At 36.7% G+C, this 17,448-nt stretch overlaps 3 protein-coding genes across 3 annotated transcripts in view; 1 reads left to right on the forward strand and 2 right to left on the reverse strand.

The window, feature by feature from the left end:
* Positions 1 to 379, reverse strand: part of Cbr-pme-5 — a gene marked incomplete at both ends in the record, with an annotated part of 7,429 nt that extends 7,050 nt beyond the window's left edge. The window contains one exon of the mRNA XM_045237235.1: positions 280 to 379. Within this exon, the coding sequence (XP_045093266.1) occupies positions 280 to 379 (100 nt within the window). The remainder of the gene's footprint in view (positions 1 to 279) is intronic.
* A 14,188-nt stretch (positions 380 to 14,567) lies between these two features.
* CBG06632 lies at positions 14,568 to 15,610 on the forward strand (the record flags this gene model as incomplete). Its single annotated transcript, XM_002647501.2, has 4 exons — positions 14,568 to 14,690; positions 14,748 to 14,815; positions 14,880 to 15,096; positions 15,374 to 15,610. The coding sequence occupies 4 exons, from the start codon at positions 14,568 to 14,570 to the stop codon at positions 15,608 to 15,610; spliced, it is 645 nt and encodes a 214-aa protein (XP_002647547.2).
* Positions 15,611 to 16,688: 1,078 nt separating this feature from the next.
* On the reverse strand, positions 16,689 to 17,021 carry CBG06633 (the record flags this gene model as incomplete). The annotated part of the gene is made up of 1 exon (XM_002647502.1): positions 16,689 to 17,021. The coding sequence occupies one exon, from the start codon at positions 17,019 to 17,021 to the stop codon at positions 16,689 to 16,691; it is 333 nt and encodes a 110-aa protein (XP_002647548.1).
* Positions 17,022 to 17,448: the final 427 nt, after the last annotated feature.

Consider the following 17,448-nt stretch of genomic DNA (forward strand, 5'->3'; position numbering starts at 1 on the left):
CTTTTAAGGTTCTTGTAAATTTTTCTCCAGAAGAAATATCTCGAAAACCTGAAAAAATCTGAAAAAAATAATGAAAAAAAACAAAAGCAAAAATTCAAATTAGCGCGCTTCTTTGTAGCAAGGGGACTTCAAAACTCGCACTCGGCCGCTAGGCCACCAAATCCCACTTCGCTCTTTGCGGTTTTTTCGCATTTTAGAGATTTTTTTGAGTTTTTTTCACTATTTTTATTCACCGCACATCACTTTTAAAATTTTCTAAAAAGTCCATTCTGTGCTCACCTGCAGCACCTGCTGGTCGGTTCGCCAACTGCCCATCGACTCTTCTGGCCTGAGCCGTTGCTTTTGCATTCTTCTTTTTGTTGTTTGCGCGACGAGTCATGTTGTTGTTCAAAGGTCGCCTGAAGACAAGAATAAACACAAGTAAACAAAAAAATTTATGGCATGAACGGAGAAAAAAGTCAGACAAAAGCTTGAAAGAAACTGATAAGGAAGGCTCTCAAAGTTTTTTTTCGTCCTAGAGAAACTAAAAATCGGGAAATTTTCCAAAAAATTTTTGGCAAACAACACATTGACGGTCATAAAAAAAGAGAGAAAGGAGAAGGAAAAATGAGAAAAAATGAGACATAGCCGAAAAACGAGCGAAAGAGTGTGGGAGAAGAAGAGACGCAGACAGAACGACAAGTTTCAAAATGTTGTGAAACCATGGAGAGATTAAGAGGAGAGAGAAGAGAAACGTTTGTGTGATTTTGTAAATAAACAAATTGAATTTTTGACCTGTTGAGAGGTTTTCGAATTTCGGAATGAGTCAGATTTGCAGAGATGATGAGTCAGATTCGCCGAGATAAAATGATGAACGAAATGGGTAATTGCCAAGCTACGGCAAATACAGAAAAATTTTGTATCAACATTCAGGAAGTTTTTATGAATAGGAAAAAAACGAAAAAAAGATACAACTGTTTAGTCTGTAAAAGTTCTGAAAAAAATTGTACAAAAAATGTCTGTGCTGAGGAAGAGAACGCTGGTGGCCGCAGTGGAAGGTCCCACTGCGACAACTACCGTAACCTGAAATTTTCAATGCTTTTCGTCCATGTTTTTGTTATTTGTCCCCAAACGATTCGATGAATAGTGAAAAATTGACTGAAAACTCAGTGAAATACGAGAAAATGAATCCTGATAATAAAAATATTTTAGGTTATTGTTGTTTTCGTTGTGGGACCTTTGGCCATGGCCACCGGCTTTTCTCTCAACCAGCTCTCAATCCAATCTCGGTTCTCACACAGCAATTTAGACTTGGCAACTAGAAGAAGCCTTTCAAGATATAGAATTAGCTCCGCTGAAATTTTCGTATTGTACCCACAACCACACCTCGTCAAAAAATCAAACACCAACCTCTTCAAATAGGCAAAAAGGGTTTGGAGAGAAGAGAAAATGTCGCCGTGAATGGGTGAATAAACCTCATAAAGAGTCGATAGAAATCAGCGGGAGAGCTGATTTCTATCAATTTTGTCGCTATTCCTCTATGACAGAAAATATTTCGTGTAATTCTTCTCTTCGTTTGAAGGACACTTACACTCGAAACTTGGGGTCGAAAAATCAGAAACCAGTGGAAAAAGAGCGAAAGAAAAGTGTCTCGTTTTTCCCTAACACATGCGGAGGAAAACAAAACAAATGGCATTGCCATGGACGACGAAAACGGGCGGTGCGTGAATTTGGAATTCGTCACCGTTGGTATTTTTTGTGTATGTCTTTTTTGTAAATTCCCCAAAAAGCACCACCTAATGTGAAAAAGAAGAGTGCAAATATTAAAATAGATAACAGGAATAGTTTGGAAAAATGCAAAAGGTGACATCAGTCAAACTACATGAAATGTTTAACATGATAAGAGAAGAAACAATTTTAGAGGGGTGATAAGTATCCTCCTGGTGCATGCCTTTTATATGGAAAATGGTGGGTGTTGACGATCGGTACGACGATGATTATGATGACGATTACGATGATAACGGAGCAAAAAATGGCATGATGCTGAAGAAGAAGAAGAAGATGATGATGATGATGATGATGATGCTTGGTGTTAAAACTGATAACGATGTTGATGACATTTTCAAGTTACAGCACCGGTTTTGGCTCTCAATTTTTTACAATCTATACTTTCTCGATGATGCGAATTTAACTTTTCACAAAATTCGCCAACTTTGGAATTCCATATCTCAGCTATGCTTCAATGAAGGTTACCGGTTACCATACTATCTCTAATAGACCATGGTCCATGAGTTTTTATTTTTCGTCCTGCTTCTCAGGGTGGGCTTCTAAATACGGTAGTTTAAATTTAACATATTTTACATTGGGTGCATAACATCTGATCTTCAATTTTAGAGTGACTTTTTCAGTGAATAAATTCTCAAAATTTTTAGCCGAAAGATGCTTTACATGTTTTGCTTTAGACCACTTTAACCAAATAATCTATTTACTGTTTGAGCATTTTACATGCTTCATTTAAAAATATCTTATCAATCGAATATCAAAAATGGAAATGCAAAAAACCCAAATACTCGGCTGTCGGCTTGCAACTCCTGGACGGCTTTTGGTCCTTTGGTCCTGGACGGCTTTTGGTCGGATCTTGGTCAGATTTTGGTCAGAAGCTGCCCACTGGCAGCAGTGGGACTGACAATGGTCGCATTTTGGCCGGAATTTGAAGGCGCTGCGTGTTAAGAGGTCGAAAGCTGACCGGTAGTTTGTCGGATCTTGGTCGGCTTCCCACAATGTCTTTGCCGGAATTTGACCAAGCTCCGACCAGAAGTAACCGGCGACGCCTGAGTACATGAAAAACGAGAAAACCCAAACTTTCTATTTATATCGAATCAGATTTGCAGGTGTAAAGTTTTTTGAAACTAAATTTTGTTTTTGAGATTAAAGAATTATTTTGAGCGCTAGAGTTGTCACCAGTTCTTTCGAATCCAACTTCCGGCTTCGATTATCACAAAATTCGATTGTTTCCTTGAACCTAAATACCCATTTAAAATATACCGTAAGATAAACAGATATGATGGATCGGGTGGTGCTGTCCTTGTCAAAGAATACAAAATTATGAAATTTGTTATATAAGACCTGAATTAGAAGGCCCACCTTACTGTCAAGCGTGGGCTTACTTCTAGGCTCTTATGCAAGATGTCAGAAATCGCAAAAATTGACAAAATGTTTGTGATATGCTGATTAACAATTTATTAGTTGGCAACTTTTCTATATCGTTGACAAGGACCCAGATAAATTGGCTTGAAGTTAAAAGATAGGGAGCCCGTCTGTTAAAAATTTTACTGGTTTTATGGTAACACACTTTTCCAGCTATTAAGCTCAGAAACACATTCTACCACTTCTTTCTTTTCAACAATATACTATGCATAATATATCCATATTATGCAAAATCTGGGATTCATGACACAACAAAGAAGGCCTCAGCTTGACATCTCCATGTCTCCGATTACCTTTCAGAGCGGCAAGCGACGACCTGAAATCGGATCCACACGTCCTTCTTCTCTCCTCCGGAATCAACATCCCCCCTTCATGTATCCTTCCATCTCAGTCCATCTGGGTTCGCTTTCATGTTAGCCTGACATCTCCGAAGTCTCTGATTGTAAATATTTCTGTGTTCCTATATTCAGATTTTCTTGGTCCAAGTTTTATTTTGTTCAAACATACTTTTTATCTGCCTAACTTATTTATTGTGTTGTTTGTGTCCCAGTACAAAGAAAAAAAGAAGAAAGAACAAGTGTACAAGTCGTCCCTTCCTCTTCTTTTTCCTCCGACGACCTGTTGCTCATGTCATTATTTTTCGGGGACGGCTGTGACGGGAAACATGTGTAATCACTGACACACTCTCGGACCGATTCTCTCCGTGAGGATGATGATCACGTTACAACACTTCCTCGTATGTTTGCTTTTTTCTCTTTATGATCTTGATCGATGCTTGAAATGTATCAACATGTACCTGGTCACATTTAAAAGATGTTCAAATTTAGATGGATATTGGTGTCTTTTGTGCAAAATTCTAGTTTCCGGCAGAGATGAGCGGAACCCCTCATTCCATATTCCTTCTTCCCTCTTGCGGGTGTTTTTTTCATTCCTTCTTCCTTATTCCTTTCCTCCGGATTTTCGAAAATTTCATTCCGCTCTTCTCTGTTAAATTTTTTTATGATGTTTCCCATATTTCTTGAAAGTAGCTTAAATCTGAAAAAGTAATAACTTAACGGAAGTTCTGAAATGGTTACATAATTTTTTAAACCCATTAAGAGTATTACCTAAATATTGAATAGTAATGTTGATATTAAACTAGAAATCAAAATTGAAGACAATTAGAAACAAATATAGTTAATATAAAAAAAATGTTTCCAAGAGTTGTGCTGAGACATGTAATTATCGTAAAACCTGTAATAGAAGCCCCCCCCCCCCTGTAATAAAACCTGTAATAGAAGCACTGTCCATTTTGAGCCAATTTCTTTCGGTCCCTTACAAGATATCCGAAATGCGTAAACTAATAAACTATTTTTGATACAATGATAAACAATTAATCAGTTGACAACTATTTGATATTTTGATATTTTTGACAGAAACCTAGATTAATTGGCTCGAAGTTAGAAGATACTCAAAAACTTCTTTATTATCCGAAATTACTAATAGTAAGAAAAATAGAAATTGAACCTACTCGGCTGCCGGCTTGCAACCTCAGGACGGAAGTTTGGGGGGTTCGGCTTTTGGACGGATCTCAGTCAGATTTTGGTCAGAAGCTGCCCACTGGCAGCAGTGGGACGGACAATGGTCGAATTTTGGCCGGAATTTGAAGGCGCTGCGTGTTAAGAGGTCGGAAGCTGGCCGGTAGTTTGTCGGATCTTGGTCGACTTCCCACAATGTCTTTGCCGGAATCTGATCAAGCTCCGGCCAGAAGTAACCGGCGACGCCTGAGTAAATCTAACTTTCTTATCTTCCTTAAAAACATGAACGATTATTTCAAACGCTCTATAGGTGATAGGAAACGTATCAAGTTACTTTGTGAAGTTCAGATATTTCGCATCTTTTCTCTGTTTCTGTGATTTCACACTTTGCTTTCGAAAAACTATTAGTAACCCAGTTTTCTAATTTTTAGTGCACACAAAGTCTCCCCGGCTCTGTCACACGGGCAATTACACGGACAGCTCACAAGAAAATTTATGAGCCTCGTCTAATCAGTTTTCATCCAGCTGTCTACACCACTAGTTGAGTTCTTGTAATGAACTAAATTTGATTGAACATTTGGTTATTTTCCGATATATAACTTTTTTCTTGATTTCCTGTATCCAAAATTTTTCAGTTCTTATCTGTCTCTTTTAGTTTATGTTATAGATCATCTCAACGTAAAAATACCGTCAAACCTGTTAAGTTTCATCTCAATTATCTCGGCTCCTATAAGAGATATAAAATAGATTAACTGATAAAATGTTTGCGAGATTATGATAAGCAGTTCATCAGTTGATAACTCTTTCATATCTTTGACAGGAACCGAGATAAATTGCCTCAAGTTTGCAAGTTAAGGGGCTCTTCTATTACAGGCTTTACGGTAAAGGAACCTTCCGGGAAACAACCTGCTCTTCCAACGTCAACTTATCTCCCCCATCTCTCATCTTAATAATTTGTCGGTGGTTTTTCTCTTCCAGTGTCCTGTCACTCAGAACTAGTCATTCTTCATCATTTCCCCCATCCCACCACTCTTATTTCTGAGCATTTGCCGTTTTGTGAGCAGGTGTTCTTTTTGGAGTCTACGCTTTGGATCATTTTTCATTTTCATTTTCCATTCCATACATCTTCTTCTTCCTTCTCTTCTGTAGATTCTTCACTTGTTCGCCATGTTGTTTTTTGTTTGTTGCTTTTACCACTCTCACTCAGATGATGAATAGCAAGTCATCAGGAATGTTTTTTTGTCAGTGTGAAAATACATACTAGTATATAGAGATAACTTTTTTCCATGTTTTCCGGAATGGTGTCGTGGCTATACTACTGGTTCTGCTTTGAATAGTTCTATGAATGCACTGCTGGACATAATTATAAGTTCACTTTGAATTTCGAGTTTTCGCGAAAACTGTGAATATAGACTGAACAGCATATGAACGCAATAAATACTATTTTGAAATGTCAATTAATTAATACCATTCGATACCACTATCGTTTCTTGATTTTGGAAATTTCGAAAAAATCGGAAAAATGACCCGAAAAAAAGGGACATAATTATAAGTTCACTTGAAACAATCGAGCATAACTCGGGATATAGGTTTTGCACTGTAAGGAAACTACAAATTATAACAAATATAACTCAATATAGTCCTATTAACATAACAAACTTGGTTGTATCTATACTCATAATTATGCCTCATCCGTTTTTGGCCGGCTTATACTGAAAATGAAGTTTTTCGTTAATAAATGTTCTGAAAATTACGAGGACTCTAACTTTTCGAGTTTTTAGTATTATTCTTAAATGCATTCCTTATTTAACTGTTGAAAACATTATGATTTTTTCATCAACCGGAGAAAAAACCCGCATTTCAGCTCATTTTTATCGCTATGTTCCAAGTGGTACTGTACCTTGCTCAGTAGAAATTTGACTGAGCTAATTAGCATAAAAGAAAGATACACTCGTGTTTATTCAGAAACATACATAAAATCATGAAAATCTGTATTTGTGTTCATGGAATCACGCAAAGTGTCGGACCACATAAATTCCAAGCTTAAAATTGGGTTATGGGAAGGCATGTTTAAGGAGTTGTTTTGTAAAGAAGGAGACATGTAATCTAGAATTTTTTTGTAATCACACTTGCCGGTTCTCGAATTTACATATAAACTAGAGAGATTGTTTGAGTATTCCGGTATAGACAAACAATGAACCTTGGAAAACTGCAATTTTTTGAAAAACATTACCTATTTCCGAGCTCTCAATTTTTGTTTAGAAACAGTTCCACCTATTTTAAAGTTGCTGAACATATTGATAAAGTCCGAGTTATGTTTTTGTAGTTGACGTCTCTTTTCGAAACAATCATTCCGAAGAGATATGAAGTACCTTCTGAGGTTAGAAACGTAGATTATTGACTGATTTTTTCACTTGAAGTGGACCTATCAAAACGAATCTTTTCGCATATTTTATTCGCGACTATTTTAAAGTTGCTGAACACATTCCTTCTTTACAAAACAACTCCTTAAACATGCCTTCCCATAACCCAATTTTAAGCTTGGAATTTATGTGGTCCGACACTTTGCGTTATTCCATGAACACAAATACAGATTTTCATGATTTTATGTATGTTTCTGAATAAACACGAGTGCATATTTCTTAAATGCTAATCAGCTTAATCAAATTTCTACTGGCATAATAATCCAATATTATTGTTAGGCTCCACAGGTGCTCGTCGTCCTAGCTCCTGTTTTGTCCAATTTTCATACGACTTTTTTTACCAAATTATAAATTATTCACCCTGTACACTCTATTCAGCAAGAACCTTCAACACAAGCAGGCTATTACAATTAACTATCCCTCCTGCTCTCACTCATTCACCCGCCCACTTCCATAGTATTATTTCGACTTCAACAAGTTAAGAAAAGAGCAAGTAAGGCGGAGGCTGTGAAATGAACATGTTTTATTCACGACACAACACGACTTGTGAAATATTCCTTTTGCATAGGGTTTCACTTTCTTAGTGATTGAGGTCTGGTGCTTATCCGGCGAAGGGGGTTTAGCACTTTGCACTTTTTCCAAGGATTTGAAAAAATGTTCCCGCTTTTTTGCCTAAAAATGCTTGCTTGGATTCTTCACACTAAACTATATGGTTTTTTTTCCTCTTGTTTTTATTTTTCCTTGTATTTAAAAGTTTCTGTTTGATATATCCATTTTGAATTCCGACTTTTCCGGTTCAGTAGATACCGTAGTCCTTTTCTGACAACCTGTTATTTTCACGTCTTCACGAACACATGTCCATTCAGTTCCGTTTTCGCCAAACATGAAAATTGAAACCTTTCAATTGAGTCATTTTTTCATCCAGTAGTTTCGGAAGATTTCCTGAAAGAGTTCCTAGCTATACGAATCTGTCTACCAGTTTCAGAAATGAAAAATGTGTTTTTAAAGCTAAAATTTTCATTTTTCCTATACTAGAAAACCCATTCGTCTGATATTTTTGAGATTCTGTAAGTGTTCAGCTTTGTCGACGTTTATCCCTAGAGAAGGCGAGGGGTGGTAAGTTTTGATGAACCCAACAACAAGTTTTATATAATAGTGAATGTAGTTATAAAGAAGGCATTTTATATATCCAAGAGTTGTTGCGTTCATAAACAACCAATTCATTTTGGTGTTCTCGATTCTGCTTTTTCTGTGTCTGAACATTTTGAATACCGTAAAACATATGATAGAAGGGTCCTCACACAGTCAAGTTTGAGCTCAATTATCTCAATTCTTATGCAAGAGATAAAAAATGTGACAACTGATAAAATGTTTGTGATATTATGATAAACAATTTATCAGTTGAGAAATATTTTATGTCTTTGACAGGAACCGAGAAAAATTGGCTTGAAGTTAAAAGCCAGGGTGCCCTTCTATTACAGGTTTTATAGTAACTCGAATTGTTGAAATTTTTAGATGCATCTATGATCGTTCAGTGTTTTTTCAATCCCAACCACATTTAGCATACCGTAAAACCTTTGTTGAAAAGTTCGCGACTTCAATATACTTCCAATCGCCCTTCTATTACAGGGCCCTTCAATTAGAGGGAGCTCTTCCGGCCATTTTTCCGAGAATTTTTCATTGAAAAAATTATGTGTCAACAAATTTATGTGAAATTGTGGAATTCCCGGAATATTTTTCACCTGTAAAATACGGAAATTATTAAATACATCAATGCTAGAGCGATCCTTCTATTAAAGGGGATGGAACTAAAACTATAACATAGACATGTTCAAATAATACGATGGATTTCTTGTCACAGCTCCAATAATCCTGTTTATTTTGCCTAAACTAGGTTATATCGCCCGACATAACTTTGGCTTCATCAATTTGATGCCACCCCAATTTCTCTTGGGAGTATAAACCATCCGTTTGTCCGCGTCCGTCAACCCGCCGACCCGCCTAAATTAAAATAATTTTTTCCATATCCCTTCTCCTAACTAAAGCCGGATTTGTTAACTGAGGAGCAGAGCATCTATCTCTCTTTTACGACTATACATCTCTCTCAGAGACCCGAACGAACACATATATTCAAAGTTTTGGTTTTTGTGTGTACAAATAAAACACATGTTTTCCCAGAGTGTACCATTTTTTCCATGCTCTCCTTCACTCCTTTTTTGCATAATCCCTTTTTCCTTCCTTCTTCCTTCTTTCACCCCGTAATCCTTTGTTCTAGAAAAGGCCAGTGCTTTTCCCGGCGTCCGAAAGGGGTGAGTGCTCCTCCTCTTCAGATTTATCGCCGTCCAACAAATCATAAAATGTGCCGGCTGTCCCTTTTTTTCTTCGCCTTTTCTTTCTCAACACTTTTCCTTTTTTCCAGGAGAGGTTTTTTTTGAAACTCAAAGGAGATTTACCTTTTACAAAAAGTGGCTAACTAGTAAAATGTTGCTGATATCCTGATAAACATTTTACTAGTTAACCACTTTTTGATACCTTTCAAAAGAAGTGAGATATATAGGCTCAAAGTGGACGTTACGGGTGTCGTTCTATTAGAGGTTTTACGGTACCTTTTTCATTCGGCTACTGAAATATTGTTTAAAGACGCTTCCTTGTTTGGGTCTAAACCTTGTACGATATTCCTGAGCTGAATTGTTTATGTATCATTTTTTAAATGGTTTTTTTTAATTTCGTGAGTCTTGAGCCACTTTTCCCAATACGGTGAAACAAGCATACTCTCTGACATCAGTAAATGGCTCCGATTACCCTTCATTATCATTTTCTATCGATACGATACCTCTCCTTTTTCCCAAATACGAATAGATAAAATTTGCAGAAGCCCATTTTTTGTTTTCCCAAAAAATTACAAAAACGGCGGCAAAATGAAATGACCGCAAAGGAAAAGAAATGGCAGCCATTTTCAAGCGCCTTCTTTTAAACCCTGATGAATTATTCGTTTCGTTCTTCAACTTTTTTCGGTTTTTTTGGCTCAAAAAGCAGATAATCGTGTATTCTTTTATTCTGAATCTCAAGCCGAGAGTTATAGTTAGGTACTGTCCTGATTCACCTGTAATAGAAGGGCCCCACGCCGTCAAGTTTGAGGTAATTTTTCTTGGCTCCTATCCAAGATATCAAAATGGTGTCAACTGATAAAATGTTTATGATGTTATGATTAATCATTTTTCAGTTGACAACTTTCCTATATCTTTTACAGGAACCAAGAGAAATTGGCTCAAAGTTAAAAAGCTAGGAGCCCTTCTATTACAGGTTTTACGGTACTTCATTCCCACTTTCAGAGGTCCTTTTTTTGACGTCACAATCGAGGTTTGAACGAGGAGTAGCAAATTTGGTCAGTTCTTTTAGTTTCCGGTTTTCAAAAAAGAACACTCAACGTTCACGACAAAAGTCTCATTGTTGTTATTGTTAGTGTCTGAAACTTTCTTTTTCAAGCCTTTTTTGAGTATTTGAGCAGTTTCTAACATCTGAAAAGATTTTCTCAGAAAATGCCATCCTAATCTTTTTCTATCATTCTCTCCAAAAGTTTTCCTGAAATATTTCAAACAATGAAATACAACTATGACTCGTAATCTCAATCTGTTATTTATAGTAGCAGCAGATCATTAGATTACGGAAAATCTTGGGCAGCTCCCAACAAATAAGATTGTTGATACCCCTTACTAACCATGATTCTGTTTGACAAACATTTCAAAACGCCAATTCTCTTCAACAGAAGGACATCCGGAGCGTATTTTGATGGACACTGAAGTATGTATCCTGTGCGTGCCTTCAAAAAAGAGTGCAGATTTTTGAGGAGGTTTTCGTAGATGAGAACTAGAGGAGGGGGGGGGACCATGTAAAATTGAGAGAAAGTTTCAAAAACTTTTTGCTCTCCCGTCCTACTTTCATGGGTCGAAAGAAGGACATTGCTCCAAAATCTACTCAACTCGACACCCCCCTGGTCAACTGAATTACCGCTTTCCGTTTCTTCTTTGCTGTAGGAGGAGGAATAATGTTGCTCACAGATTTCTCTATTGCCCTATTTCATTCTTTTTTGTTGTTCACAACTTTTTGGGAAGCTTTACGAACTGTTGGGTTCAAATTGAGTATTTATAGAAAAATTTTAAAAAAATCAAAAAATTACTCGTAAAAATCAGTTATAGTCTGAAATCATCAGCTTAACAGTTCATTATCCCCGTCTTATAACACTATTTTACACAGATTAAACTAATGTAAGCGATTTTTTATGTGTATAAAACCGAAAATGTGGACAATTTAAAATTCAGTACCTTTTTCCTGAAATTACATTATCTTTTTCCTGATATTCTGCAGATAATAATCATTACTTTTCCAACAGAAAAATGATTAGAAAACCTGATTACAAAACTTCATCTTTCAAGCTTGTAGCGAATACCGTACTCACTCTAATACAACGCTTCCCAAATCGTCAACTTTTTAAGCCCATATATCTCATTTCTTGTACAAGATATCAGAAAGTTATCAACTAATAAATTGTTTATCATAATATCAAAATTATTTTGTCAGGTGATCACTTTTTGATATCCCACACAGGAACTGAGATAAATTGGCTAAACCTCAAAAGTTCGGGACGACATTCTAATATAGTGTTTACGGTATTATCTTGAAAAAGGCAATCAAAGATTTTCTCCACAAAAAAATGTGAAACCTCCAAAAAAAGCAACATTTTTCATCAGAAATTCCAAGACATTGCGGAGGAGCTCCACCCCAAAAAATTTTTACTCTTTTTTGACTCTTCAAATTGAAAAGTGAAGAGAAACACGAAATAGAAAAGAGAGAAAAAGCTGGTGTGGACCCGGTTTGATATGAAAATGTCCATCCACAGCCGAAAACCTCGCCTCTCTGCAGTTTTTCATGCATTTCCGACGATTTTTCTTTGGAGGACCTCTGACACCTTCTTCTTCTTCTTCTTCTTCTTCTTTGCTTCTTTCTTTTCTTTTTATTTCCATTTTTAGTTTGCATTCTCTTCTTCTTGTTTTCTCTTTTTTTATTTTCTGAAATTCCCCCTCTTTTTATGTTCTTTGGGCCTGTTATTTTAGAAGCCTGTCATTCTCAGGCACATCTTGAAATTAGGTTGAAATTGAATAAAATCGAAACTGGGGAAAAATTTTTGAAATAGTGGTCATACAACCAAAAATTCTCAAAAATGTCTCTAGAGAGTTTGAAATCATGAATGCCCATTTTCGAATTTTTTGTTGAGGTATCATATAAATCTCAAAATTCAGGGCTCGGGGGAATTGGTAATTTTTTAAACATTTTTGGGATACTTCTCCGCACGAAATACTTCCTTGGGCTTTTTAATCCTAGTTTTTTTCTGACTTTTTCAATTTGCACTTTCTAATGGTTCATCCTGATAATCCTTTCCCATCACTTTTCCCATTCTATTTCCCACACCATCAGAGAAGAATTAATTTCCACTCAGCCATCTACCCAAAAAGTGCCCTATTCTGAATATCTTTGGACTCCACGAATAGCCCCCATTTGGACATGTCTTTTTCAATTCTATCAAAACGCCACATAACGTTTGGACAAGTCCGAGCATGAACATTTTCTGTGCTGCTCCTAAATGGAAGGGAGCAAGTCTTCTTTTTTCTGTTCTAACTGGCCCCCGAATCTACTCCATCTTCTCCTATCATGTTCCGCTTCACGGCGCCCGTGTGTGAAGAGACCCGATTCGTTTCCCCTTTTTCTCATTCTTATGTCTTATTCGTCACAAATACTTGTACATCTCTATTAGTAAAGTTAGGTATTTTCACATACCTGTTTCAAGAAGTCTGTTTTTATGTTAACGTTGTTCTTTGAGATCCTGGGAAAGTACCGTAAAACATATAATAGAAGGGCCTCCATAATTAAAATTAAATTTGAAAGTGGGGTGGCCCTTCTATTACAGGTTTTACGATTTACCTGTTTTAAAAAGTCTGTTGATGAACAGTTGTTTTCGAAGTTTATTGATTTTGATATATGAAACATAGAAATTTCGAATTTCTGGGAAAGAAGACAGATTCTAAAAAGTTAAGGTTTGGAAAATCATTTAACCAAAATACAAAAAAATCCATCTGTTTTTTCCGCTTTTCAGTGCAAAAACAGGCCAAAATGGGGTGTTTCAAAAACTGGCAGATAGCTGAAAAACTAGGAACTTTCAAAAAATTCTGTAAATGCAAAGCTTTCAATTTTTGACAGCCGAGTTCTAGAGTCCTGAAAATGATCAGAATGACAAAAATCAACTGGAAAATATGCTTTGGTATATTTTATTGACCGGTTCTGTATGTTCTCTGTGAAGTGGTTTTTCAGTGATCGAATCTTTCTGGTTTTAAGATTTAGATTTCGTTGAAGCTGATTGTTTGTTATTGTACTTTTTCAATCTGTTTGCCAATATAAGCTCTCCAAACTGCTCCCTCTTTTCAAAAAAATTATTATTTGAAATATTTAACCCGATAAATCATAACCTCTACTTATCCTCCCGACATCTCGCGACCTCCAATACATATTTTCTCCGAGTCCTCATATTCCCAACCGCATTCGTTTTCATAGTAGTTGTTGTACCCCCATTGCTCGGCAAACTGGCGTGTCAAGTACATCCTATAATTTCCAAGACATCTTTATGAAACGCGTTTTCGTTTATTTTAGCATGCCCAATCCAGGAAATTAGGTGGCGAGAAACTATTTTCGAGTATGAATATGGGTAAAACATCTCACTGAAAAACGCATTATTTGAGTCAAGTGCTCTTGGTCATCAATCCACTTGAGGGTGATGGACCGCCCAAATTGTTTTCTACGATTTTTTTTTCCAACATACTGGCCAAACGGGGCTTTGTATAGAGGACCTTAACATTTTTTTAATCTTGTTTTTTATACCAACCAAACTTAGTTTTCAATTTGTGGAAAAAAATGTAGCAGGGTTTTTTATCCAGACTTTTTTGAAAAAAAGTTCAGCCTATTCAAAAAAAAAAAGGTTTCTCCGAATCTTTCCAATCTTCATAATTTATTTTTAAAAGTTCAATATCTAAAAAACCAACCTTTAAAAAATAGAAAAATTCTATTCTCTGTTGTCACCATACAAAAAAGGCGTTGATGAGACCGAGACGACGGCTCCCAAAATGCAATTATACTCTTCTCTCTCCCAACCCTATCCGTGCCGTTTGTTCTAATACTCTCCTTATTTAATCGCTATGTTTTTTATTTTCTTCTCTTCCTGCTCTTCCATCACTATCCCCTACTTTGGGTACTTCTCTTTTCCAGTAGCTGTTTTTTTTTCACTTAACTCGATTCACTTTTTGCAAGTCACAAAACTTCAAAGATCAAATTTCGAAACACCTGAATTCATTCCAACAAATTTCCTCAATTTTCAGACATCTCTGGCTATGCTCCAATGCTCTTTTGGAGGGCAACATCTCCGCTGATTCGGCTACTAATACTTCTCGGTATTCTTGCTACGTGGCACACTAGCAGTGCTATTAAGTGCTACTCTTGTGCCAATGACTTTATTGTTTGGGTGAGCCTATTTTCTGAAAAAATTAATATATAATCTAGGTGACCTCATGATTTTCAGCAATGGCGGCATTTCTTCTTAAAAAGAAACTATGATATTTCGACCAGCGATCCAGAATGCACAAGCAGGTAAATCCACGTGGCGCCGGGCCCAAAATCTAATTCATGTATTAAGAAGTTTCGGTGATTTCAGAGACTACATCTCCGATCTCTACCAAAATTGTCACTCAACATGTTTTGTATTTTATTTGAATGGAACCAACAAAGAAACCGGTCATACGACTGTACTTGGTGTTGGTCGCGGATGCTCTGCAAGTTTTTTAACGGACGATCAACATCTTCACCTCGGTCTCGGAGCTCATTCTAGACCGTCACATGTTGGAGAGTATCTCCCACACGACTTTGATCAGGTAAAAGTTTATTTTATTTTTGAAAAGTAGTTACCGTAAAACCAGTATTAGAAGTGCCCCCTACATTTCAACGTTGGGACAATTTTTCTCGGTTTCTGCCAATGAAATAAAACAGGTGCTAACTAATAAATTGTTTATAACAATATCGAAAGTGTTATATCTGCTGACACATTTTTGATATCACGGATAGGAATTGAGATAACTGAGCTCAAACTTTACTGCGTAAGGGCCCTTCTATTACAAGTTTAACGATATTTATAATTTTCACTGTTTCCAGTTCGACATCACTGAACACTGGTGTTTTTGTGCCACAGAAAAATGTAACTCGGAGGACTGCTTCTCATCACCTTTTGGCTCTCGAGAATACGCCTCATCCTATATTGCCAAACGTCTCCAATACTCGTCGTCGTACTCACATAATCCATGGAAATATCGTAATACGGGTTCTCGTGCCATTTCATCATTTTTCATGATGTTATTCTCAATTGTATTGTACAAAGTTTTGTGTCTGTAATTTTTAGTATTTTGATTTATTTTTCAATTTGAAAGAATAAATCGTTGAGAAACTACGAAAGGGTACGGAACTTATTTCGAAGCACATAAATTTGAAAGGATATTTTTAAGATGGTAGTATTTACCAGCTTGTTTGCTGCGCCGCTGGTGCGCCTTCGGCGCAATTTAATCTACTTTTTTACTAGTTCGTTGCTCCGCTCCTCACTTTTCTCTTAAAAACAAAAATTAAAAATTGGAATCCAAAGCATTTCTTCTGTTTTAGAATGTGGTTGGAGCTACTACTATACTAATCCCAATGCTTAAAGCGCACGGTAAAACTTGGATAAGAGCGTCTCAGACTGTCAAGTTTGAGCTCAATTATCTAGGTTTGTATTGGAGATATAAAAATATATTTACTGATAAAATTCTTGTGATAACCTGAAAAACAATTTATCAGTTGATAATGTTTTTATGTCTTGTTCCGACACATAGGGTGGTGAGCCCTGTGTTGGAGTACAAGGATAAAAGGCTTATTAGGTTTATTGAGATCAACACAGAGGGCACTGACTAGGCTTCATGCTCGTGAAGTTGTCTGAGGACGAAGGAGGAGCGATGCTTCTGGATGACGAAACAGCTGGATCTTTCTCTGTGGCTTGAGTGGAGGAAGCGGCAGGCACTTGAGGACGGTGATCCTGGCAGAGGCTGGAAGATGATGATGGTGCGTTCCTCGGAGTGATGATTCTGATGATTCTGTGGATACTATTTCCTTATATACTGATGAACTACGTCAATTGATTGTAGATCAGCCAAAGGTCGGGTTGGTCAGAAAGTAAGATGAGGTGCTCGTCACGGTGGTCCTTCTATTGCAGGTTTACGGTATTGTCATTTTTAAGGTTTCGAGATCAATGATTTCAGTTTTGGGTTTTTTGAAAACGATGGACACATTCTCATGCATTTTTTTGAAATCTCAAAAACAAATCAGATCTGAAAATTTTGATAGGAGTTACTGGAAAATTTTGTAAGCCTGTGATCAAATTCAAAGCATTATTATAAAACTAAACTTTTATCTCAAAACTAGAATCCCTTAAAAAATACAAACTTTAGGAATCATTATTTTCCTCGGATGAACCGACATTTCCAGCCATTTCCTGGAGTACCTCATTTGCTTCTTCCAAAATTCCAACACCGTACTTTTGGACCAATATCTGAGTAGCCAACTCCAAAACTTCTCCATTGAACTGCATCTTTTTTGAATCTTCATTCGCAACTTGTGAATCAACAACTGATCCATCCGAAACCGATGGCTCTGTCACCAAGTTCAAAGTTTGCAGAGCTTCAAACAACGCATCCTGCACTGCTTGTCTAGTAGTTTCGCTAACAGTTCCGACAACGTGGGAAGTGCATGAAGCAATTAGAAATAGAATAATCAACATGTTCAAATTGAGAACATATGAAAAATAAGGGCGGATTTTATACAGGGATTCTATTGGAGTCGATCGGAAATGTCACACCTATACAAGTTTTGATTGCTTAGCTGCTGCTCGTGATGGAGGGCACCCACACAAAACATGTCTGCACAGAAATGGCTTAACATCAGAAAAATATTCAAAAATTTATATTGGTTGAAAAATTCCAGATCTTCAGAAAAATAAGCTTGTTCAAATTTGATTAGATGTCCGGTAAGGAATACCACAACTTCGAGATCTCGGACCTAACTTTAAAAAGTCAATCCGGAAGAAGCCCGATAACGCGTGATTCGAAAATGTTATGTCAAAAAACTTATCGCTGTAAAACCTGTGAAAGAAGAGCCCTAACACTGTCAAGATTAAGCTCAATTATCTCGGCTCCTAGAAGAGATAT

This window comes from Caenorhabditis briggsae, assembly GCF_000004555.2.
Source record: "Caenorhabditis briggsae complete genome, chrV, whole genome shotgun sequence".
In the NCBI taxonomy this organism is placed as follows: Eukaryota; Metazoa; Nematoda; class Chromadorea; order Rhabditida; family Rhabditidae; genus Caenorhabditis; species Caenorhabditis briggsae.